The following is a 27,014-nucleotide window of genomic DNA, read 5'->3' on the forward strand; positions in this document are numbered from 1 at the left end:
AGTCAGGCAGTGTGGGACTGGCACTGGTGTGGTCTTGACCTGGTCTCGATCGAATGACTTGGTCTCAGTTTAGATCTTGACTGTAACACTCTTCATTATTTTTAAAAAATAAATTTAATATGACTGTCCATAATGTCAACCACAGAATTGCAGCAAGCACCTCTTTGCTTGTGTATTACTTTTACAATATAGATAAGAGTCAGAAAATGAAACAAATTAATAAATACAATCTAGTAAACAAATAAAAACAAAAATGTAAAACTGACTCATGATCCACTGACTTGAAATTCACATTTTAAAGTTTTAACTGACATCAGAGGGTTGTTTGTTTTCCAGAAAAGTACAGAAGTTTCATCTTGTGACTACAGTTACTCCTTTGCCCTACTAATTGGAAGGCCATTATTAATATTTTTCAGAGTGAACGACGGTCTGTAATGCGTGTGTTCAACGCTGTGACAGGAGAAACCTTACCAATCATGGGAAATGAGACTCTTCTGCATATGTCCGTTGCTAGATTGAAAACGTTGGTGTCCATACAAAGCGGCCTCCCTGTCAGTGTCTTCAGACTGAGCACACCTGCTGGTGTGCAACTCTACGACTGCAACCAACTGCATGACTACACCACTGAAGTGGGTATGGCCTCTTTTTTCTGTGCTGCAACTTGATTGGTGTATGTAACATCATAGTGAGTGCTGTGTGGCTCAATACTTGTGAATAATCAAATAACATTTTCATTGATTTCCTTGGCTTCTAAACAGCTAAATTACTCCAATCTGTGCTGTATGTTGGCTGGTATGAAGTGGATTTATAGCTTTTTCCTACAGTTTTTAACTATTTTAAAACAGAATAAACATTAAATATATTTCTATATCCATACCATTTTTATTAAACAAAGGCATAACTCTTCGTTTGGACACGTGGGATGGGTGGGTGGAGTTCCTCCAAGGTTGCCTCCTGGGCCACAGATTGACAGTCCAGAGCCACCTATCAGAGAAAAAGCCAGTAATGAGGTCAGAAATTCCCCTATATGATTAAAGATGTGACAAACTGTTGTTGTGCAGCTTATCTATAGTAATGCAGTGTTCAATCTTACACACACAAATGTAAATCCTTTCCTGCTACAGGTTTCAGCTGCAGGTAGCACTCTACATCGCTGCCTCTTTAGGCCACCTGGATCTGGCAGGCTGGCTGCTGGAGAGGGGGACGCATGCTGAGGAACCAGTGGGAGTCCATCCATACCGCCAGTGGTGCTACCAAACTGCCCACCGAGACACTGGAAAGAGTCCCATCCACATAGCTGCAGAGAGCAGCCAGCTCCTCATCCTCAAACTCTTCATCACCAAGAACCCTTTGACCTTGGCTTGTTGGGACCCTGCAGGTCATGACCCTTTGAAAGTTGCTATTCAGTGTGGTCACAGGGATTGTGTGCGCTATTTAGCCAACAAGCTGTGCTCAGTAGTATCCCTGCCAAACATGTCCCTGCCCATGCGTATCTACCTCCAGATAAAACGCTGGGTGAGTTTGGGGCAGAAGAGGGCAGCCTCCAATCAATGCCTGTACACCAGCACTGCATTCAAAGCCAGGGTGGGAGACATCCTGCTAGTAGATGGTTTCAACCAGACGAATATGTCTTCCAAATCCAGGAAGGCTGTGATCAAACAAGGCAGGAGAATCAAGGCCAAAGCTTTGCAGCTCTTACCTCCCACCAACAACTTTCTTCCAGAGTCAAACCTCCCCAGCCTGCAGACAGTGAAACTTGGTGACTTTAAAGAGACGCAGAAAAGACGGAAACAAGCTGTAAAAAATGGAGAAGATGACCTAATGAATGAAATCATAAAGGATGACAGCAGCTCATGTAGGAACGTGTTTATACTCCCACCAATCAGAGAGAGCATACCAAGGCTGATGTTTATTGGTGCATCTCCGAAATCCTCCCATAATCTTACTGCATCTCTGGAATCCTTTCACCACAGTGGCCGAACACCAAGAGAAAATGCCATATACTGCTTGACTATAGCCAGGTCTCTATCCTTCGTATTATACTGTATGTTAATGTGCAATAAAAACACAATGTGACAGGTCTAATACATGTCATTAGGTCCACAGCAAAGGTCCAGGGAGGAAAAATTGGTTTTAATTAAATTATTAACACCACACATTGTTTTCTGACAGTTACTTATTGCTAATTTAGTTTTCATGAAGATCTCTTTTCTTGCTGATTACATGACAGTTTTACTATGTGTAATGTTTGTTTCTCTTATACAGTACCTTCACAGAGAAGCCTTGGTTGAAGCAGCTGAGCATAGCACGCACCCTGATCAGGAAGCACGTCCTCACCATGGCCTGATACGCTCATTCAGATCTCAGCCTAATTGCTTGTGGAGCTTCCATCGACTTCCTTGGAAAACCGTCAACAAGAATTGTTCAGAGTGGCAACTCAGCAGTGTATCTCAGGCTCTCTGTATGTGCTTATCCAAATATCTTCCTTTTATTGATTTTAACAGAAAGATAGATAGAAGTCATAGACATAGACAAATGCAGATTTTTTAAACAAATAGTGAAAAAGTTGATGAATTAGTTGTGTTTGACAAAAGTCTAAGGACAAGACTTGCATTTGAAATGACTTACCTTTTTGGAAAATCAAGAGCACTAACATGCTGCATCCTCTGCCCTCACTATCTGTGTAGGTGGACAGCTATGCAGCACGCTAAACACACTTCCAATGAAGGTTGAAGACAAAACCTGGCAGTTAAGATTTTTACTGGAAGCAACTTTGACACTGCAGATGCAGTTTTGAAGAACAAATTCAACAATACTGATTTTAAATCATAAGATGCTAGGATAACATAAATAAGAGTTACCAAAGGTAGTCTATTGTAAAAAAGATCTGCAAATGCACTGAAATAAATAAATAAATGTGGAAAATAATGATGAGCTCAGAACACCATCATTAACTGTGCAGCCCTTTCTTTCTTTCTTCAATTAGTCCATCTGTTTAATAAAAGGCAATTGCCAACAAAAATGTCCTGCACATTGCAAAATTTATTATTAACGAGTGTCAAGAAAATTACCGGAAAATTGTATTTATTTTATTTTATATTAGCACTTTTTAGGCCATTTCTTGTTTGTTTTTTTCTTTTTTGTGTTTTTTTTTTCTCTATACTTGTGTTAGCTAATATCTTGCTAATATTTGGGCCACATCACATTAAGTCGCTCATTGCCTTCTTTTTTTGTTATTAGAAATCAAGCCAATTTTGTCAGGTTCCAAAGGGTTTAACGACTACAAAGAGATGCAAAAAATCACCACAAAGTCCGTGTGTCTTTCTCCTATGCAGGAAAGTTGTGGATTTTTGCATATTACTCATTACTCCAAAATGCTACAGTTGCAGTCTAAACTTTTAAAGAAAAAATGTTGAAAGAAAACTTAATGACTTGGAAATTTCCGAGCACACAAAGGCAGCATTTGTGGCACGGTGCGCAATCTCGTTTCAAATCTCGCGATGCTGCAAGCATAGCCGACCCGCTAGTAGTGCTGTTGCCCCACCAGTGCAGGGAACAACAAACGGAGAGCAGACATGCTGAACCGCCAGTGCACGTAGGATCCTGCATGGACTGGTTTGTCCCGAGTTTATTGAAGAGCATTAAGTTATGACGGGAAGCATGTTTAAAATAGAACCTGTATTTGGTAATTGAGTCGCAGAAATCACAGAATCTGTAAAATCAGTTGAAGAGAAATACTTGAGCCAGCCGGGTCTGACAGACAGCGTGTGGGAATGGCAGCTCCCCGGCCGATTAAAGGCATCCTGAAAAACAAGAACAGCGGGACAAACGTCAAATCGCTGCCCGACGAAGTACCGGGAGAGGAACAAGCCCCTGTACTCTCGGAAGATGACCAACAGTAAGTTTGCTGCTTCGCTGTCGTGAGGCTGGTAGACAGGTAACGATAGCTAGCTTAACACTTGTTAGCCTCTGTAACGTTACTCCCCTCTCAGGCTAACTGTAACGTAAAAGTCAGCCCCTCTAGCTGTTAGCTGTTAATGTTAGTCAGCAGAGTGTGCTGTCTGTTTGGAAACTTTCTGGTTCTGTCTTGAAACAATAAAATCGGTTGTCCTCCCCCTGTATAATCTCGATAGTGTGTAACCAGGAGCAAACATTTCCCGCTAGGTTTCGTTTGTCAGGTTAGCTTGTTCGCTAGCCGGTAATGTCAGAGTCACGACAGATAACAAACATTGTTAAAACACAAAACTCTTAACGTCAACCTGCTGAACCTAGTGGTAATCATGAAAAAAATATTAACAACTTTAAATAATGACGACCTCTAGACAACAATGACCATAAAAGGGCAAATTAAGACCAAACGCGCTGTCATGTCCTCTGTATAACTTATGGTTTCCTCTGTCAGTAGTTTGGTGCGCTAGTTTAGGGACTGTGCGTTATTTATGAGAGCTGAAGAGGTGGCGCTAAATGGAGATATGTTTGTCGATTTGGCCTTTTGGAGGGAAAATCATCTGTTAATGGTTGTGTTTTGTATTTATTTTTAATACCATCAGATTCCCAAAAGTGGGTTTGAAAAGTAGGTTCATTGTTTCTTTATAAGGATTCAATTCAATTCAATTCAAAAAACTTTATTTGTCCCCAGGGGGCAATTCAAGGCACACAGAGCAGCATGACAAGCAATAAGGTAAAGATGAAAGTAAGAAGGAGAGAAAAAATAGAAAAAAAGATAATTTAAATATTTGTGAATATACAGTATATAGATGAATAAAGTATAATAATAATAATAATAATAATAATAATAATAAGGTGCATGTAAAGGAGGTAATTGTGCTTATGGATGCCAGATATTGAATTTTTTGCTGATATCTGATGTGCTGATATAAAAACAACTTATTTGGGCGATAACCAATACCAATAGTGATATTGATATATCCTCTTTTTGATGTTTGTGATCATCAGTTCTCTTCTGTAGTGGAATTAACATGTTATTCATACTCATGTTGTAGTGGCCACCAGCAGATGGAGCCATGAAATACAATGTTTTTAGTGTATGTAATATTCATTCATTGTGCAAATTAAGAAAAACACCTCAACTTAGGGTTGATGTTTTAAACATGTTTACTTTGTCAGTTTAAAAAATGGTTTGTGATAACTGCAATCATCAGTGTGTCGGCAGATTCCGATATGTCATTTTAAAGCCAATATCTGCTGATACCAGTGATGTGCCGATATTATCGTCTATCACTATTTCTTTAAAAATCTCCTAAAACTACACCATTTATCATAAATAGAGACTGTTAAATGTGGTTATTTTTAGTGGTCGTGTATTTCACCCCAGTCACTCAGGGAAGCTTAAGGAAAATATTTGTAGGTCTGAGGAGGGTCATGATCCAGAAAAATACCTGAAGTCATACCCCAGCCACCCCCAAATGTGATAAATACAATACAGTCCCTTACCTCTGTGTATGTCAGTAAGTGTTTTTAACACCCAGCACAGTGTGAGCTTTCTGTAAATTATAAACATTGACTAAAGATTTGATTTTTTTGCAATAAAAAGACATGTAAAGACATGTATGACAAACAGTACATTGTGAAGTAAATTCACAGCATCAAGATCTAGACCAACTAAAAGCCACATTTTAGGGCTCTAAACTAAGGGACCCATCCTGGCTAAGGGTTTGTCAGTGTAGATTACATTCGATATTCAAGTTATAACAACAACGATAAAGAACTACTCATAAACAGTAAAATGAACCCAAACAGTGAACCCTATAAGTGCTGGAAGTTTCCATAAACTATTGATTTTGATGAACTTTAAGGAAATTACCCCCTGTGCATCAGAGGTGAGTTTCCTGATATTTATAGGAACTTATGATTCTCTGTATTATATGTTTTTACATGTTTATCCATCATACACACTCAAATTCAGTGTTTTTTCTTCTCCCTGACACTAAGGCGTTGTTGTATTAGCTCCTTGGCTGTTTTAACTGTGTACTTTTTTAATACCAGACGCAGGCTGTCACTGACAAAGAGAAAGCTTATAAATATCAGTCGTGTCCAGGTCTTCACTGTGCCCTTATTGTGTTCAATTTTGTTAGTTTTTGTGAGTTATTCTGTGCAAGTTTATATCTTGAATAATAATCTAAACTTTAAAATAACAATTTCATTTAGTTTCTTCACAGAAATGATTGAAATCAGAGACATAGGTCTGTTCCACCAGGTTGGGAGCACGTGTATCAATGTGTTTGCAAAGCCTTCAATTAAAAATGAGAAAATATGTGTTGCTCAAATACTTTGACAGGCTATGTGAGTCACTAAGATCGAAATCAGTCTAAACCAGCATCAGGCAAAGCAGAGCTGAGTGTAACCAAAGTTATATTTCTGGCAACAAACGCTTGCTGTTATATGTGACACTGACAACTGTGTAACAGGCCCTCGCTGGCACTGAAGCAGCAGCAGTCAGAGTCGAGAGAGGCAGCAGTCAGTGATAAACAAGATTACTCTGATCTGATAATCTTACACCCACCTCTTTTTAAGTGCTCCTACAAACATCTCATAAGACTGTGGTTGTATATTCACTTTTATCATTATAAATGATGTGAAATCCCCTACTTCCTGAACACATCTCCAGTGTCCTTTATTTAGTCAAGGCATCATTCAGATCAGAAATAAGTAACTTGCTTTGCTTGGGGGCCACAAGCAGCAGCCCCATACATGTCTCTAGGATTTTAGGAGGTTTCAAGGATTTTGGTATGTTTCTAGTATTTTAGGACATTTCTAGGATTTTAGATTGTTTATCATTAATGGGATTTCTCCACTTGACCTTTTCTTTGATAAACAAACACTATTTTTATGCTGTTTTATGCACTCTGGCACCTTATTCTAAAAGTACAAAAATAATTCCGAGTGTTAATCAATTTGTTTTCATTGTGAATTAGAAAATGGTTGGGGGGTCCACCTGGCACTCTATCGGGGGCCAGATTTGGCCTGTGGGCCGTAAATTGAGTATCAGGGGACATCTGACCTTTCTTGGTATATATTCCATCCTGATGTTAGCCAGGATGATAGTTTGGCCCGCCCCACTTGCAGTAGAGGACGCCTGACTAAAATATCAAGCGTGTTCGATGGCAATGTGGATGCCTGAGATGAGGTCAAGAACATTACAGGGGAAGTAAATTTGGGTCTGCCAACAGTCTGTCAGTTTAGGGGAGTGACTAGGGCTGACATGCAGATTGTGAAAACTCACCTGGGACTGCTAAATCAGCTGTTCTGCTGTCTAATAGGTGCTCGGCCTCCGGGCCAGAGTGACAACAGTTTGAGGTTGGTGTCTTTTTCTGGAGCCTTGCCTCCCGCCTATACATTGATATCATTCACGCTGACACTTTGGCTGTGGCAGTGAGACATAACGCCTCAGATCACCCGTCGTGGTGCTCTGCTCTCCCACAGCCACCTCTCAGTCTCTCCTCTGCCCCCAGGAGGCTCTGGACATGCAGGACTCTCTGAGTAATGCTGTGCTGCTAAGTAAAGGAGATTTGCTGACATTTTGCCACGGCCTGATTGGTAAAAATAATACAAAAAAACCCCAAAAAACAAACACAAAACCTGCTAAAAATCAGCATTACTTAGTATCATTTGAATAGCTGTGGGTTTATGAAATTGTGAAAAAACACATTGCTGGATATTTTTAGCCATGTTTGTCATCTACAAACAGACCTTTGAGTAATTGGATTAAAAATGCCAGAGGTGAAAATGTACGAGTCTGCACTGGAAGTCGTCTAATGCTTAATGCGTTGCTGGTTCAAAAACCATCAGAGCACAAGGCACATCTGCTGCTTTAGGTAACAATAAAACGAGGGATATAGAAAAAATCAAAAATCATGACATTGTTGACCAAACACCTTGATAATGATATTTTGACAATAAGGTAGGATTGGTGCTTTGACTAAATATTTACAAGATTTGTACAATGACCAAGTGGAAAAAGGCAAATAATAGAACAGCTATAAAAGTGTGGTAGCGTTATAAATTACATAACTTTAACGTAATGCAGAAATCATCCAAGGAAAAGACAACACTTGGGCTATTATGATTTAGTCCCATATCATGATAGGGATATAATATCAGTACACAAACATGAAACTATAAATTAAAAAAAACACTATTTGTTGTCAAAAACGGGATTTACAATACATTGTTGTGATAAAGAATTAAAAACACAAGAAGAAGATAACATAAGAAGCAGACTTTTAAGGCTTTACATGAATTAAAATTGGTCTGATTTACAGTCAGGATGATGAATTGATACCGCCCACCTGCCAAATGCTGCTAAATCTTTGATGCGAGCTGGAGAGCCTGCCCACTGGAACAGTTGGCTCCGGCAGCATCATCAACTGAATCTATTAGTGGAATCATATTTATATTTTAATCCCTTTCAGATTAGCATGCATGATACGAGGTATAGTGTACTGTATTTTTTAAAAAAGCCCAACAACACCAAAAAGCATTGTGGTTATATTTTCCTTATGTCAGTTACTTTTGAGGGTAACCAGCCATTCTTCGGTTTGGTAAAGTTAAATTAACTAGCAGGTCTAGACATCAGCACCAGTCCTCTCTGAGCTGCAGCGTGAGAAATTAGGCCATTGGACGGCATTCCAGTCCCAACAGTGAATCGAGCTTTTTCTGTGTTGATACAAAAATAGTCTCTCTTTGAGTGACGAGGAAGTGGAGTCAAAAGAGTTTTCTGGAAGTATCCTGTGTGCAGCCAAGCACCAAATCCACCGAGAAGAACAAGGGCCAACCGTGCCGTGCCAAGCTGCCAGTGTCAGCTCTGAGTTTAAAGCAAATACACACTTAATCAGTCTGTATGCTTACAGAGCGCTCATGCTTTCAGATCTGTACATAAACCTATGCTGACATTTTATTTGCATACATATTTTTTAAATTTCTTTCTTTGATTTTAATGATTTCATTAGATTTTATCAGCGCTTTGCATTTGCCAAATGTCGTTGAAATGACACTTTTTTGATAAAACAATGACCCTCCACTGTTATCCTCAGTCCAGTATGCTTAAACTTTGGCAGCTCTTGCCTGCACTGGCTTCCTGCATGCTAGAAAATTCTCTTGAAGCGATCCTTTTTTATTTTCCACAGAAAAACTAAAGATTGGCAAGCTTTATAGCTGCCATTGTTCAGCCCAGCAGTGCTCCTACTGAGCTTGACAACAGCATCAACGTGTTTTTCTTATCTGCCTTAATTGTGTTGAATAAGTCAGATTGCCTTCCCTGAAGATATCCTGAACTAGCTCTACAAATTTGATCAAACACCTGTTCATGTTTAAACAACTCAGCGTCCCTCCATGGATTTATAGGGAAAATGTGGACGTGAGAAAACTTGTTTATCACCTCTAAGATAGTGAAGAGACCCAAAACCTGCAGACATCAACGTAACTAAAGCTTAGTAGGGCGTCGTAAGACCTTGGTTACTTTTTTTTCCTTTTTTTTTTTTTTTAACCCATTAGAGCCGTCACTTTTGTTACCTCTTCAATCAGCCACTATTATTTAGTTAACAGTGATGTATGGGCCGCACACCGATCATATATAATTCATGGATGCTTCCATGAAACTGAATCTCTCCTTCACTGTCTTGCCAGCCGTATCCTGACTGTGTGATGGACAGTTTGACTGGCAGGCAGCGAATCTGTGACTTTCCACAATGTGGACAGAAAAATACCACTCAGACATTTTACCCTCCTGTGTAAAGGTCAGTGGAGGTCAGCTGTGGGCTCAGTTAACCCTTTGAAACCTGGATCGACATCAGTTTACCAGTGCTGCGTTCAGAAGCCGTTCACAGGCTATTTGACCATTTTGAACCTGAGAAAATTGGTTTTGAAAACATCAGGGAAAGAGGTTAGGATCGACTGGGCAAGAAATGTCCCGTGATTGCCAGAAATTAGTGGGTGACAGTAGTTACCTAAACATGGACTTTTAAAAAGAGGGGAGGATTATTTAAAAAAATGATCCAAACAATAAAGAAAAATGTCCAGAAAATATATATTTATAATCATAATAATTTACATTACATAAAAAATAAACTAAAATATATAAAATAAGCACTTTTTTCAATGTCAGCACTTTTTTTAGGTGGATTTTCTTGTTTGTTTTTGGCCTTTTCCCCAGTTATTTTCAGAATTAAATTTTTGGGGGGGCATATCTTGTTAAGTTGCTTATTGCCTTCTCCCCATTTATTTGAAAAAAAAAAATCAAACCAGTTTGCTCAGGTTTCGAAGGGTTAATGAATACAGTTCCTGTCTTGATGAGAAATCCGAAGTCAGAGTCAACAGGTGTCTGAGCTCTTCTGGTCTGCAATGAGACGAAGCAATAACCGCTTTATGACATGGCAGTAAAACTCATTATTTCCCTCTGTATTATCTCCTGTGTTCCTGATACAGAGGTTTGTAGTGTCATAACACCTATGAGTGTAATTTTGTTAAAATGAAACATTTGATCTTTGAAATCATATGTTGATGTAGCTGCACTTATTTTGCCCTATTTGCCCAGTTTTAGGGAAAGGAATTATTAAAAGTTTATTGATACCAATGTCAACACTTCTGCTTATCAGTCTGATTCTTTATTGGTCCCCTGATTGATTCTTCAAAAAATACGCCTACACAGATTTTTCAATGTCAGTGCAACTGTTTTATTATCAGTCTGAACACGCTGTAAAAACACAAAAAACACTCATGTTGTCATCTAAAACACATGAAATGAGAAAATATTAAGACAGCCCTCATCTTCATTTAGGTTTTCTTTATTAGTTAAAGAAAAAATGTGGTAAGCCTGCCTGTGTGGTGCTAATGTTATCATAACATATGATATCCACCCTTACTTAAAATGATCATTTTACAGGCAGAGCTGTTATCGTTTTTCTTTGTGAAAAGAAGCAGTTCTATGGAAAGTTTCTTCCTCTCTGCCATGACTCCTTCTTGTTGCAGGTTTCCTGCATTGTAGATGTGCAATCATTGTTTTGCAACGTCCAACCGTCAGAAAAACATGCCAGCATCAATAAAAGAAATTGATAAGCTTGGCGGCATACGTAAGATGGATCGGACAGTTTGGACCTGGTTGCCAGTTTCATCCCTACCCATCCTGTGATTCACATTACCGAGCAGTAGTTTAACTCGTCAGTGCAGCAGTTAAAATCCCTTGCATATTTTGTGGAGGGCGTCTGCTTTTTTGTTGTTATGTCATGACCTTACTATGATGCCTGATGTAGTCGGAGAATTCAGTGTGCAGTCCCTCTTTATTACTCTGCTTTGAATCTTTGCTGATGCACTTTCTGAAGTCTGGACTCATGACAGGGACTTAAGAAACTGCTTTTAGTCCTAAATCTACTATTAGCCACTGCTGCCTGAGGAAGGAGCCAAAGGAGCAGTGATTTTCACTAGAAAAAAGCAGAAAACCTCAAATTAGAAAAAGTAAAACAAACGTAACGTTGGCTCGTAAAGGGATGCAGGTCAGATTGATCCCCGTGCCTGGTGCTTATTTCCTTCCCTTGCTTGATGCCGTATGTGGAAGGAGTAAGTTTGTTCTGTGTTTTTTGACCAGCCGCAGTCTTCAGTGTAAAATAAGGAGGGCGTGCTGCTGTTACTGTTGGTGGGTTCAGTCAGTATCTGAGAGCACAGGGCTGGACCTTTCCTCACTCCCCTCTGACTATGCTACCTGATAGCACAGCTCAGCTCTCAGTGATGACTCACTCTATTTAATGAGTTTCCCTGAAGCCTTCTGTCGCCAGCTATTGACCATCACCAAGAGATAATCATCACATAAGAGGTACAGCTCTATATTTAGTGTGTGCTAGTAGTAGTTGTTTTTTTTTTCATGTAGCAGCGGCAGGTGCATCATCATTTCATCTCCGTTTCTGTGATGATTTTCTCTGAATGAGTGAGTGGACTGGAGTGGATTTAAGGGCAATAGCTGTTTGGCGGAAATAAAACACGATTGGCTGCCTCTGGGATGTGTTGTGTAACCGCACACTCTGTAGAGTGAAGCACTACAGACTCATTAACGCCTAACATCGTAACACACACTCTCCCAGATGTTACTCTGAGCTCTGCGCTGAGGAAGTTTCTGGAGTGATGTTTATCTCTCAGATCTGAGCTTTCTTTAGAAAAGTGTTGATGAAACTCTCACTGTCAGTCTTTGATTTTAGTCTCATGGCAGTGTTCTGCCAAAGAGATTATTTTTCCTGTCTTGTCTCCTAAGTAGCAGGATATGAAAACTATCCTCTTTGAACAAAACTATAATATTAATTATTTTATATAAACCTGCGATTCGCTGGATCCAGATTAAAGCAAAACACGGTACTACTGTAATTGCAGATGTATGTACTCTCTTTGACATTTCGACTTTTGCACGTGTTCCAGTTTCACAAACCACCCAACAAGGTAGCTAATTTTGTAGCATGAGGGTGCATGTTCAGTATGTTGGTCAAGGACATTTTATCAGGATGAACAACACTGGCCTATTTGCTATCTGTTTACAGAGTGTTTTTCCCCCCAAACTGTGAGGCCACCTTGCTGCTCATAAGCAGGCCAGCAGCTCATTACAGCACCAGCTCGTGTCAGCTAATGTGCCTGAGTCATGGCCAAAACCTTTTAAACTCAAATTCATTATTTGTTGCCCAAGTCTATTTTCCTTTTTTTTTTTAAAAGATGTAAGTCTAAAGTAGGGAAACAAAATTCCAGGAATATTCAAGGTGGAAACTTTAATTTCCAATTAATGGGCATTTAGGAGAAGACAATGAAAATGTAAGGGTTATTTGTTCAAGATGTATTTACCCTGTCCTTTAAAGCTATTACCATTTTCTAAGTAATCAAAACTGTGAACCCTTTTAATAGAAACAGCTTTAATAAAATGAGTTGACTCATTTAAAGTTAGTATGAACTTTCTTTGAACAACAAAAAATGAATGCTCAATGCAATGCATGGTTACATTTAAATTAAATTGGCATACTTTTAACCAAAGCATGGCATGAGATCTGGTGTTGCTTTGTCATGTGAATGATTTTTATATCAAAATTGTATAACATTTCTAAAAATTCAGATGTTTAAGGGATTAAGCTTGTCAGATATTCTAGATCCTTTGCAATCCTCGTCCAGTGAGGTGTTTCTGTTTTTTAACCTCATGTCTTTGATGTAAATAGGGTGGACAAAAACCACACAGTTGAATCTACATGTCCTTGAAGCAAAAACTTAAATTAGCAGATGTCATGAAGGTAGGGTTTACTGCAGGACTCTTAAATTAGACTGCATTCATTTTAGCAAGTTATACCTATTAAACTGGCAAATCTCCCCGCCCATCCACTTTTTAGCTGTTAATGCAGGCGCATGCAAGCTTGTTAAATAAAGTAAATACCAAAGAAAACTGGGAGTCACAGTTTGTGCAGCAACCAGGCAAATCTCAGCCCGGCCCAGCATCCACAACAAAATTGATTGCCTTATTGACAAACCTTTGTGTGTGTGTGTGTGTGTGTGTGTGTGTGTGTGTGTGTGTGTGTGTGTGTGTGTGTGTGTGTGTGTGTGTGTGTGTGTGTGTGTCTGTGTGTGTGTGTGTGTGTGTGTGTGTGTGTGTCTGTGTGTGTGTGTGTGTGTGTCTGTGTGTCTGTGTGTCTGTGTGTATGTCTGTGTATGTCTGTGTGTCTGTGCTGATGCTTCCTGCAGGTGCTTAGATGGTGCAGGCTGCAACACGTATACTGTATACTCTTATCTTCGTTCTCAAGAAGTTTATGTTAGTGGAGAGTTTTCCACACAGGAAATTAACTAGAAAGAATATTAAAATTTATACGTAATACTTGATCTGATTTTCGGCTATGGGACAGAGAGTAATATGGTGTTTTTGCCAGGTCTGTGTGGCTCAGGTCTTTTTTGAGTGAGAGGCGTAGGGGAGCTCTGCAGGCAGTGGATTTAGCATCTCTCCTGTTTCTCATCCCCTGCCTGTCTCCCATGATCCCCGACCTTTTGTTCAATGAACAAGGTTGGGACTGATGTACAGCATCTTGGCAGGAGAGGCTCAGAGAACAGAGGTGTTTTTACCCAGATAACTCCCAAGAGCCCCTGGATTTATAGCTTTAGGTTTCATCTTAGCTTGGAAATTAAAAGGATTAAATAAAGTGTGAAAAAAGAAGTAAACATTGTGCTAATTTGATGGCGAGGACAGCACAGGCAAAATCAAGTAGGGCTACTGAGGGACATCAAATCTCAATAAGATGAAAACTACAGTACAACACAATTCACAGCAAAAAAAAACAATGGCAGCTGAATGACACCTTTTTCCCCTGTGACTTAAAACAAACATTTCCACTTCCTGTCTCCTGAACTTGAATGGCAGGTGTTCTCTCTTTATCCTCTCGACCAAAATGTCTCATTTGGTGCTGATTTGGTCTTTGTTTTTGTTCATTTCCTCTGAGGATTTGAAAGGACAGCAAGGATTAGAGTAATTTTGAACAAAAAAGCCCTGGTGGAGAATGCAGAGGTGACAGCCTTATTCCTCCGATGAGAATTGAACCATTTGGGGATTATGAACAGGTGTGTTTCCGAGACGTGGAACAAAAACCAACTCTAAAAAAAAACACAATTGTACCAAATCAGACTGTTGTTTGACTTTTGACCTCATTCACTCACAGCTGATCAGACTTAGCTCTCACTCAGACCCTTACTCACATCCGTCATGGATTACCTTGACACGAAAGCAAATAGCATGTCACATCCAGAAAGTCTTCAGAAATTGGTGCCGATGACATTTCCGGGCTTTTTCATCTGTGTTCCCAAAATATGCAGTCTGAGTGCAAAGTGGGGCACGCTCAGTCCTAGATTAAATCTGTCCGCACGTCTCCCTGGAGGAATCTGTGAGTGGGGAGCTGGTTGTCCAAATGGACTGTCTGTCCATTTAGCCCTCATTTTCTTCTCACCGTGTTTTCTTTGATCTTTTTACAGGAAGAAATCCACAAAGTGGGATGAGATGAACATCCTGGCCACGTACCATCCGGCTGACAAAGACTATGGCCTGATGAAGATAGATGAGCCCAGCACACCTTACAACAGGTCAGTTGATCTTTAAACCATTTTTACAATATTTTAAATGATCAGATATCTACCAGTGTCGACAGTAAAGTTTTCAGTAGGAGACAGATCACCAGCACATAACATTTCGAGAGAAGAATCCTCTGTTGTTACAGCTGGCGCCACTAAATTTGGTAGAATGATACTCGGGTATTAGAAATCAACTAAACACCCTAAAAGGGAAAAAAAGGGTCAATTATATGACAAAAACTGCCTCATATGAATCCACGCTGGACAGGATGACTGACAGAAACCACAAGGAACCAAACTGGGGTTTTTTTTTTTGAATTATATTACACGGTCTGAAAACCCTGAAATATGACTGTTGTTCTGTCTCCCTCTTCCTATTTTTTTTATTTATTTCATTTTTATTTTATTTATCCATTTTTGTCTCCATGTATTTAGTTGTTTTGGGGGGATTTTGACTTTTGTTCAGTCCTCACTTGTACAGATCTCCTTTATTCTGTAGCCATTTGATTTATTTATTTATTTAATTGTTTCCAATGGAATATCTCATCTGATGTGTCAACCTGTTATGTATCGACCCATTCAGAAAAAAAAGGGGGTGATATTTACTTCCATTGAGAATACATGTGTAACACCACAGAATCTAGCCTTAAAATGATCATGTAGCCAGTTTAGAGGTGTAACCCGTGCCGGTGTAAGAGAGTTGAGTTGGTGTGTGTCTGAGCAGGTTTGTAATCCAATACGCGAGGCTGCCGCAGCGAAGGTCACTCTTGTCACAGACCTTTCCTCGTTCTCTCCTCGTGCTCCTCTTTCCTGTCTGTGTTTTCCTCTGTGCTCTTCTTCCTCTCTACCCTTTTCCCCTCTTTCAGTCTGTCTCCATAGCTGTCTGCTTCTGTTTATTTCCGTTTGTCCTCTCCTTGTTGACCCCCCACTTCGCCTCATTTTCGGCTTATCTTTACTCAGTTAATGTCTCTCTTTCAGGATGGTGGGGGATGACGATGATGAAGGGGCACTGAGTGACTCGGATGGCCACGGTGGACTCACAGCTGACGACCTGGCATCGAAGTAAGAAGTGTGAATGGAAGGAAACAAAAGTGCAGAGGTAGAAAGGGGGAGAAAGAAATTAGGTTGACTGCTGGAACAACTCTGGTGCATTTCAGTTTTGTTGTTGTTCTGTAGCTGCGGTGCAGTGCATAGCGTGTTAGGTTTATAGTGAAGCAGAAATGTAGCCTCGAAGTGGGAGAAAAATCGTTTGTGTTCTCAGGTGTAGCTCACATATGCCACACCTGAACACACTCACCAATGCCCTTGTCCTCCAGCAAGAATGTGTCAGAGCTGATAAGAGTGTTTTTACTGTACAGCCTCTGACGTCCCGAAGACACTCAGTGACCGCTCCACCGCAGCATTACACAAAGAAACATTAAAGGGCTGCAGTGCCAAAGAAGCTGCATTGCTGTTGTTGTGGGTCATTGTCTTCTACGGTGGCCTACAAGGGGACCAAAACATTTCCATTAGGAGAAACCTGCTGCAGTCTCAGAAATGATGTCAATTTAAAAAAAAAAAACAAACTGAAAAATCCCGAACAAATACATGAACAGAGACGTGCTGCAGAGGAAAACATGCTGCAGAAAGCCAAAACAAAGACATCAACAGCAAACACACTGAAAAAATGCAAAGTTAAAAACACATAAACCACGAAACCAAAGACTTTTTTAAGTGAACATTTATTTATTACACAGTGCACAAAGGAGACGGACAGTGAGCGTTTTTTGGCATTTAGACCCCATTGTGTATATATTTAGGGGGTAGAGAGGGGGATAATGGGATGCAGAGCAGGATTTGGCAGTGGTTGTGCTTAAGACTGGAGGTGAATGGGGGTGGAGAAGAGTCTTGTTCGTTGGTCCTGAAATTACAGCAGACTGCAGCAGAAAGGAGAACGGTTTTAAATTTGACAGCAACAGTATGATTGGCTTATGGAGATTGTGGCAAAATCTGGCTAGATTAATTTAGTGATACCCATAGTCAGCCGAAAAAAACACAATATCAAAACACAAAGTCTCTCTTGGTTGAAAATCAAGCTGTTCCACGAAGCGCTCCCTCTAGAGGTCTTGAGAATTTCTGTTGTGTTGACTGGATATGCAGCAGTTTTCCAATTCACTTGTTTTTTGGGTTTGTGTGTTTTTGACTTTCCGTTGTTTCTGTATTTACCGTTTGTTTGCTTTTAATGTATTTTTTTTTTGGCTTTCTACAACATGTTTTTTTAGATTTGTGGTATTTTATTTCTGTTGTATTTCTTTTGAATTTTGCATGTTTTTAAGAATTGGCATCATTTCTGAATCTGCAGCATGTTTCTCCTATAGAAATTTTTTAGGCCGTTGTAGCACGTCTGCCCTTATGGGTCACCGGATCTTTCCATGGAAACATGAATGGATTTATCCCTAGACTTCATTTTCTCATTTTCTTAACCATTATATCGTGGGATAAAGGTAGCTGTAACCTCCCAGTTAGTGATGTTGTAACAGCGCAGCTGCTCAGCTGCAGCCTCCAGGTCAGAGTTGTCCAGGCAGAAAGTTGTATAGATGTGTGTAGTAGTGTGTATAAATACACACAGGATGCAGACACAGTGGGCAGTGGACTCACTCCCAGACTGCACTGCAGCCTTGGACAATGCCTCAGGCTGGGCTTACTAAATGCACGCTGAAAAATTTCTTCCTTTTACCTCTAAAAGAGAATTGCACAGGGAGAACCTTTTGTAAAGGTTAGCAGTATGCCCCAAAACTACATTAAATTTGGCGTGTCCTCAGACTGCTCACTATAAACAGCTGTATGGGTCACTGCAGGTCTGCTCAGTCAGTGGGTTGAAAAGTTCCCATGCGGACATGTCCTTAAATGATTATGTTTTCATTTCAGTTTGTTCTAATTTAGAAACGCACCTGTAGAGGAGCAAATCTCTGTTAAATTGTGTTCATAACATACACACAATCATTATAACATGAATCATAAACCAAACAGACATAATGAAACCTGCAGTACTGTGGGAGTTCAGCGGCGCGCTGTGTGTGGTTTTCATGGAAATGCTTCCTGCATTTTTACTCTTAGCAACAGCAGCCGATCAACAAACAATGGGTTTAAGGGTGTTTCCCATCAGGGAGGATTTCAGGGACAAACAGTCATGCGATGTGCGTAGTAGCTTTAAATCACATGAGCTGTTAGTACTACACATTTGCTGCTCAGCAGCTCTAGAAAGATAGCAATTTTCTGCGATACATTATGTCCTAAAGCAAATGTCACTCTGCTTTCACGCAGTGTCACAGTGAAATAGTATTTAACAAATCTAAGATAATAGACTTTACGCTGAGCAGTCTGCATTTTGAATATACTCATTTTTATCAGTGACAATTTGCTGCAGTTTATACAGAGCATCTAAGACAGAAAACATCTTGATAAAGATTCCTTTTTTTCATTCATCCATTTTACAACCTCTTGTGGAGAGTGCAAAGGGTCAGAGCCAGGTCAAAGTCAGCTCAGATGTAAACAGTACTTGTGCATTACTGTCAAGTCTTTTCAAACCGAAAAACATCCTGTATGAAACTTATTTGGATACAGAAAGTTAACATGTCATCTCTGGGAGCAATTTATGGAAAAAAGGAAGTGAACTACATTTTTTCAGGGTTGTAATGGCACACAGAAGTCACAGTTCGGTTTATACCTCACTTCAGGAGTCATGATTCCAGCTTTGCTATTTTATTCGCGCTCACCAAAGTGTGACCAACTTGCATCCCAATCTACTTGTCGTGCTAAATTGCTGGTATATGTTGCTTATGGTATTCAACTAAAGGTTTCCGGGTAAAACTTACACTTGTGAACTTTGGTTCCACATTACATGCATCTGTCTGCATACCATGAATTCTGCATGTTGCTGCCTGCACTAGACAGTCGGTAGGGTATAAAAACACAGGCCATAACAGTCTTATATCATATTTAAGAAAAAACAAATCACATAATTACAAACATATGTCTAGTTAACAACTTCACAATGCTAAACCAGGGTTCCCGCGGCTTCTTAAAAAGTCTTAAAAGGTATTGAATTCATTAGTCTTAATTATAAGGCCATAGTTGGTATTAAAATGTTTTAAATCAGTCTTTCAAAAATCTTAGAAATGCTTTATTGATTGGGTTTTATTGATTTTTTTCGGACATTGCATCGTAACATTTCAAATAACATCTTTTATTTATTTTTATTATTAATAATATTTTTTAAAATATATAGAATTTACCAAAAATCCATGAATCCATGAACGTCTCCAAAAAAGTCATGTTATATGATCAATACAAAATTGTCCCTAAACTTAAGTAATAGTTGTCAAATCATATTTTCCTTTTCTTCAGTTTTGGTTTTTGTAACATTGATCATACATCGAATTCCATGCGGCATTATAAAGTCTTAAATCTAACTTGCCTTAAGCTGTAGGAGCCCCCTGTGTTAAGAAATGTGTATCTGCCACTCAGAGCCGTTTTCTGGATGGCAGTCGGAGCTTGAGAAGTGTATTTGCTGTGGGCCATCGCGCTTACATAAGAGCATTGATGCAGCGATGGGATGAGCTAGTTTGAGTGTGTGCGCCACAGAGAGGATAGTGATTAGCTCCAGGCTTGCAAGTCAATTAGCCGCCTTTGTTTACTTCCACACAAGAGTGCCTTCCATTGTTTAACACTTAAACCTACAGACAGTACAACAGCTGCTCTTTTCCTCTGTCTGCTCGTTGTTTAATCTCTCCAACATCCGCACAGTCTCGTCTCTCATCCATCACTTAACTTAGATTTACTTAACTAAGACCTTCTCTCCATCTTCCTGTCCACCTTTGTCCGCCTTTGATATCTGATACCTTTACTGGTGCATTTAGAAACTGCAGGGAAAGTTCTTCCTGGGTGAATCAGGCCAGTTAGTTGGAGAGCAGTAGTACAGTAAATGGGAGCTTCCCCGGGGCCGTTGCACCGATTTACTACCATCCGCTGAGCCGTGAACCATTATTCATTTTGTCCTCTGCTGTTAAAGCTCTCTGTGAGTGTGAGAGATGGAGATAGTAACTCTTGTTATTTTTGTCCTCATGCTCGAGTACTCGCACACGCTCACATCTCTTCACTCTCCCTGTGCCTACTCTCTCCTCCCCCTAGTCTAATATCACTCCATCTGTCTTCCTCCTGTGTCTGTTTCCCTCCACAGAAAGCCTTTTCACAATATTTTTAATATCTCCGCTATGACTTTAGGTGGAGCTATTTTCTATTCTGTCATGTACGCATCTAATATGGAAATATGTATTGAATGATCTTGTTTTTAATTGATTGAAATTTCTCATTAACTTGTTTCATGTCCCTTCCTTTCTGTTTTTATTGTCTTTTCAAGGCTGGTGGCAGCTGAGGGCTCAGAGCCTCGCTTCATGAAGGAAGAGGAAGAAGAGGAAGAGAGCAGTGAGGAGGAAGAGGAGCTGACTCCTGAAGAGCAAGGTAAACATGGAGATTCTTTCCTTTTTCTTTCTGATTGATCATATTCATACCCACTAGTGCCTTCATTTATTAAGTCTGACTGGCAAATTCATAAAAGGGTTGCAGACCTTTTGCAGCCGCTAAACCAGCACAAGTAAGACAAAAGAAACCATGTAATACTCAAAGCACTTGCAAAGGGTGAAATGCATAATGTGTTGGTGCTACTTTGATATTTGCATGCATTTAAATTAAGTAACACGCATGCATTTGGTGCAAAATTGGCCTCTTTGTATACAAAACAGCCTAATTGCAAAAATGGTCCAGTTCACAAAGATCAGTGCTAATAGCCACACACAGTTATGGTGAAATTATTAGCATCTTTAGAGAGCTGGTGGCAACTGAAGCGCACTGACAGACTGGAATATTAAATACCAAATGTGATTTCTCTCTGTCATGTTTAAATTCCTTGCCTGAGGTTTTAAGGAATGCCTCTTCATGTCGTCGGGCAGGACCTTTATCTTGCAATCTTAACATTTCAGTTTTCTTTTTTCTCTCTTTTTCTCTCTTGCTCTGCCTTCTACCTTCTTATACCTTGCCACATGCAATTCCAAACGTGAAAAAGGCAAACTGTACTCAGCTGCAAAACTTTATGGGCATAATTTTGTGTTGTAATATCATAAGCATAATATCTCATTTGAATCTGACCTTGAGACTGGACAGGTAGCGTTTGCAAATGATGCTCAATTCATGGTGCTCTCAGCAGCTGCAATGCATTCTCTGTAAAGTCGTCCCTCACTGTAATAAAATCACGTTATCCCATGGTTCACCTGGTTATTTTTACCCTCCACCTTTACACAAAGTGTCCCCTGCAGCTGTGAGGGCGACTAAATGCAGAGTGACAGTGCAGGGTGAAGTGCTGGCGGAGAGGGATCTGTTTTGGAAAGGGCTCCAGTGTTCTGTGTGCTCTTTTAAGACAGACACGCGCCCACGCTGTGTCGGTATGCTTTTGACCGTTCCCTGACCTTGCCCCTCTGCATGCACTCTTCCATCTTTCTCTACATTTCTGTCTCAGATACAGAGATGAGAGTTGAGTTGCAGAGCCCAGTCATACACATTGTAGAATTTTAACAAGTTTCCATGCTTGTTTTTTTTTTTTAACAATGCAGGTAAAAGCAAGAGAACAGTCCAGAAAATGAAAATCTGATCAATGTAATCCAACTGCAGAGCTTGGGCTCAGCAGTTTTTAACATTCAGTTGTAGATATCCAACTTGTGCCACCTATAGGAAAACTAACATCACTTTTAAAGCTGCAGATGATTCAGGTTGAAGGAGAATGCAAGAATGTTTACAATAAATATGTTCTGATGTTTTGTTTTTCTGTCAACCCAAAATGCAGCACATACTCTGTAAGCAGATAATATAGGCATTGTAGAGTACCTTTAAAAAGTCTTTGAGTAATAGCATGTGTTCAGGCCGACCCCTAGCTCACCTGGTAGAGTGTACACCCCGTATGTATAATAGCTTAAAATTCTACATGTTGCTTTTGGCAAATTAAAGCAATTTCAAAACTGTCTTCCCTCCGCAGCCAAAAAGAAGCATTTTCAGATGATGAGGAAGATGCACTACAATGAGGCCATGAACATCAAGCTGGCCCGGCAGCTCATCGCCAGTGAGCTAGAAGAGGACGAGGATGCAGACGAAGAGATGACGGACGACACAGAAGAGGCGAGGCAGGACACAGAGGAGACGGAGGAGATCAGTGTTGACCCGCCGCAGGAAGGTAAGGACAGGGAGACTGTGTTGCTGTGCACGTCCAGATGAATAATTTGGACCGTTTCCAGGCCAACAGTTTTTCAGAACGTGTAAAGAGGTGTAGTGGGTGTAGTACACCTTGCAAAATACTGCTGAAGTGAAGAGGTTCATAAATAATGTTTTTGCACAATGATGCACGCTGTCAGAGTGGATGTCATTGCATTTAACAGCTGGCTGCTTTTTGTTTGTGCCGCCCTGTGCGTCAGTTACTGGCAAAGCTGCGCATCAGGAGTTTCCAGTGTTTTTAAATGACGCACCATTATAAGTTTTATAAGCACTTGTCATCATTAATCACATAATGATCTGGAATGTGTGCGACGATTAGTTGATTAGATTATTGAACATTGCTACTCTTGCTAGTCACAACCACAATTACTAGTCGGTTAAATTTATCAAAACACTGAGAAAAGAGGGGGAGGATTTTGGAGCAGCATGCGAACTAAACCAGCTGCTCTGATCATCAACGATGCTCTCGCCCTCTCTCTTTCACACACACGGAAAGCAGAAAATATAAGCAGAAAATATGTTTGAACCTCACACACACCTGATGTCTTCTTGCTAGGCTAAACATGAGTGTTTTTTTTTTTTGGGCGCACAATAGATCCCGACAAGCGTGGACAATTGTGTGTGTTTGTGTGTGTCAATTTGCATCCACACACCCATACATGAGAGTTACCACATGAATGTGTGTGAGTTGTGATGAGTCTGGATGTCAAACACACTGTAGATATATGTTACTAGTTAACTTTTATTTGTTGTTGTCTTGTTTTGTGGGATAATGTGTAATATTCATAATGCACGATGCAAAGTGCCACACTTTTACTTTATAGATTCAATTTTACTAAATCTGACTGTTTTCTGAGTGTTTTCCTACTTTTAGATAACTAGTCTAAGTTTGAATTTGTGTTTAAACATTTAGCCTTACAGTGCATCGGGCATAGCTAATAATTTTGCATAAAAAAAAGCATTTAGACTGACTCTAATACAGCAAGATTTTGACTGGCTTCTTTATGCAGTAATTAGTTCTTTGTCAAACTTAAAATATACAATTACTGAGTATTCAGTTTGGAAAATAATAAGACAAAATAAGACGAAAGATTCCATAAATCAAAAAACTACATTTGAACCCAGAGGTAAATCAAAAATAAAAAAGCTGTAGTTTGAGAATAAAACACTTGAGGGCAAAAACAAACTTTCTGATACTGCAGACAATTGTACTTGAAGATATGATACTAGATGTCAAGTTTTATTTCTGGAGGAGATACAACCCATTTTTCATCACAGTGTTTTTCAATTTCCCCCAGATAGACTATTTGGAAGATCAAAGTACAAAGAGCAGAAGATCATTTGGGGGAATATTACATTTCTATTTTTTTCCATCTCAATCTGTCTCTCTATTCTCACGTCTGCCTGCCTGTTTTGTCTCGTTTGTCCTCCAGCTGATTCTCTGGACTCGTAGATGAGGTTTCTCCCACCTTGAGCCTGTGTGTCGGCTCCAGATCCAGACAGACAATGCCGCTGCGCTGTGTGTTTTTAACGCTGGGCCGCACAGCAGACACCGCTTCACCACCCATATAACGAACCTCAGCAGCCAATAACCTCCCGGTCACCTGTCTCTGTCTCCACTGTTCCTTAGAACTGCGCAGTATAACCATCAGACACTCTGGTTTTTAACTCCCTGAATCAGTACAACACAAGAAAAGACTGTTGCTCCTTCCTCCTCCTTCTCCTCCCTGCTCCTGTTGCCAAGAACTTCCCCCTCCTTCCTCCTCTGGACTGCCATCGCACTGAAGAATATGTGATTCTGACCCTGAAAGCAGGATCAAGGCCTTGTTAAAACAAAAAAAAAAACACTGCTGGATACAGGACTCCCATCTGGCCGCTCCACAGTCCGTCTGCAGGCCACAGAGGCGGTACGTCAGCCCTGGAGGAAGCCAGGGGAAACCCCACGGCCTCACTAAAGGCATATCTGAGACATGACGACGGCGCTATACTGAGTGCACTAAAGACGGCTTTTATTTTGTTTTGCTTTGTGACCCACCACTATGTTGAATTTTCTTTCCTTCTTCAGTCCTTTTTGTGATAGAAATTGGACACCGTGACGACCAGTTTTTGTTTTTTTTACCTGGTAAGTCAGGTAAGACATACATAATGACATAATAGCATTATGATAATTTGGGAACAAAAACATCCAAATTTGACATCATAAAACCAATATTACAAACCATGAGTTGACACATGTATGCTGCGGTGTCTCATTTTAATGCTCTCAACCGTATGAAGCTTTAAGCTTTAACCGTATGAACCGTATTTAAGCTTCATGCTTAAAGGTCCAGACACACCGAACTGACGTCGAAGAACTAGCAGCAACGAAAGCTGACTGCTGCGTTTTTTCATGTCATCTCACATCGCCTGTCGGTCAAAAAAAAGTTGCACTTGAACACACCGCAAAGACGCTAACTTACAGCCAACAAGCACACACATTCTCCCCCCGCGTGAGAGGAAAAAACTCGTCATACCAGCAGACAATGGTTGTCTGTAATCGTCATTTAAAAAAGGGAAAACCGGAAGACCGTCTTGATGCTAGTTATCCAGTTAGCACATTAACAGCACAATCCAGTGTTGAAAGAACAAAGCATACGAGCTCAAGAACTAAAGACAAACAATATACAAAGTTTTCAACATTCATTCAACATGCTGAATCGGCTGAGAAAAAGCAGAAAAGGGCCAACGGTGCCGGAAACACTACAGCGACGAGTGCAACAGACGGGAAACATTGACCGACAGCCGGCTTGGTGTGTCAGGGCCTTAAGATCAACAGCAGATTATAAGTATTATATTCGCGCTTTGCCCAAGCACTTATTTAAATTCTCTCTTTACAAGCAAGGACACCACACCAAACCTCATTTAAAATTCTGGCAATTAAAAAAAACATGTATACCTCATGGAAAGAAACTGTAAACTTAAAAAAAAAAAAAAAATCAATTTCTAAATTTGGCATATAGTTTGTCCCTTTATAGTTAAAAAAAAAATCAAATAAAAAAATCTGCATTTAAATTCAATTACGTGAGAAGATTGCAGGACTAGCAGCTATTAAACACTTCAAAACGTTCAGTCAAGACTGAGTCAGTTTCTCCTGGCCACAGCAGTGAGGTAATAAAACTGGCACTTAAACATTTTAAGTCTTTACGATTGCAGGAGGGACTGTGTCGAAGTCCCACAATGTGTGCTACTGATAAACAGGACAGTGTCCCGTCTTTAACAAGCTACGGTTTTAAGCAGTGAGCTTTTATGTAGATCTGACACAGAAGAAACAGGCTCAATGCTCTCGCTCACATAATTTGTGTAGTTGACTTCTCATCGTATGAGAACGTCACCAGATCATCTGAGGAAGGTACAATCATCTAGTTTGAGTTTTAATTTCTCACTTGGCGTCATCACTTTATTTAATGTTGTTGGATCTACTTGAGCGTCCTGTCAGACGCAGCTTGGGAATGTTCAAGTTAAAGTTGTTGTCGATGCTACTGACTTTAGTTATAGCAGATGTTGGTGGTGAGGTTAACCACTAAAGCTTATTGGAGGCGTTTTAAGGATTTTTGTGATGTCTGGGGTTCCTACGAGTGTTGGAAAGTTACTAAGTCTTAAAGTTGTTGTCTGTCAGCGTCCGGGGATTTGTCCACAGCTACACACGGTATGACTTCACTAGTCGAATGAAGAGAGAAATGTCTGTAGGAACCCTGAGTATGTCTTGTGTTGTGATCTCTTAATTTTCTCTGACCCTTTAATTTCTCACTGTGATTGAAAGTGTTGAGCTCGGCATTTTGAAATACAAAAGATCATAAACCGACTTCTGCAAACGTCCCTTTGCAGTTAATTTTGTTCTTGTAGTTTAGTATTTGGTGGCGTTTGATCTCCATGACAGAGGTTAAAAAAATTTTCCTTTAGGCCATTTCCCCCAACCAACACGCTCGAGCAGTTAATGATCACACGATTATTGTAAAGAAACACGAGGAGACGGTTCACTGAATCTGTGAACAGAGAGAAAAGACAGCTGCAGAGAAGCTGAAGTGATCTGTTTATGTTCTCACTTAAGACAAAAGGACAAAATTGTCCTAAAAATGACTGACGTGATCGCCCTGTTGGTGGTTATTACCTGTCAAATGTGCCTCTTATGTATTTATGTACATGTGTGTAAAATGAACAGGCTATGCTCCATGTTACTGTTTTTCTGCCTCACGTGTCCACTGAGTTGCTTTTTTTGTTTTTCGCACCTCCTCTGCCCCGCTTGTTTTGTTTTTGAACAATAGCGGACTGTTAAGCTCTGAGTGTCTCTCTCAAAAATGACGCCGGGTGTTAAATCTACACGTTTTTTGTATTTCCAGTATGCATGTCCTTTATCATCAGATTGTGTGTATTCTGTTCCGTTTTCATCTCCGATCATTAAACAAATGTTGTTAGGAACTAACATCTGTTGTGGTTTCTGTTTGATCTGAAGAGTCAGATACCTAAAATCTGAACGATGCAGAAAATCTGACACTGTCGGAGTGATTAAAGAGGACTGGAGTTAGTTTCTCTCTTCACACAAACAAACTTTTTTCTCTCTTTTTTCATAGCTTTGATTTTTCTCCTCTTTCTCCTGTCAC

At 40.0% G+C, this 27,014-nt stretch overlaps 2 protein-coding genes across 2 annotated transcripts; both read left to right on the forward strand.

The window, feature by feature from the left end:
• The first annotated feature begins 917 nt into the window (after nt 1-917).
• LOC121962300 (protein ANKUB1-like) lies at nt 918-3,899 on the forward strand. Its single transcript, XM_042512540.2, has 3 exons — nt 918-1,010; nt 1,125-2,021; nt 2,266-3,899. Exons 1-3 carry the CDS (start codon nt 1,006-1,008, stop codon nt 2,345-2,347), a joined length of 984 nt encoding a protein of 327 aa, XP_042368474.2. The 5' UTR covers nt 918-1,005; the 3' UTR covers nt 2,348-3,899.
• ppp1r2 (protein phosphatase 1, regulatory (inhibitor) subunit 2) lies at nt 3,550-26,836 on the forward strand. The gene is made up of 6 exons (XM_042483841.2): nt 3,550-3,898; nt 14,986-15,093; nt 16,060-16,143; nt 20,480-20,580; nt 22,145-22,339; nt 23,811-26,836. The coding sequence occupies exons 1-6, from the start codon at nt 3,774-3,776 to the stop codon at nt 23,828-23,830; spliced, it is 633 nt and encodes a 210-aa protein (XP_042339775.1). The 5' UTR covers nt 3,550-3,773; the 3' UTR covers nt 23,831-26,836.
• Nucleotides 26,837-27,014: the final 178 nt, after the last annotated feature.

Source organism: Plectropomus leopardus, chromosome 5 (genome assembly GCF_026936395.1).
Source record: "Plectropomus leopardus strain MGB_pleo_1.0 chromosome 5, ASM2693639v1, whole genome shotgun sequence".
NCBI lineage: Eukaryota > Metazoa > Chordata > Actinopteri > Perciformes > Serranidae > Plectropomus > Plectropomus leopardus.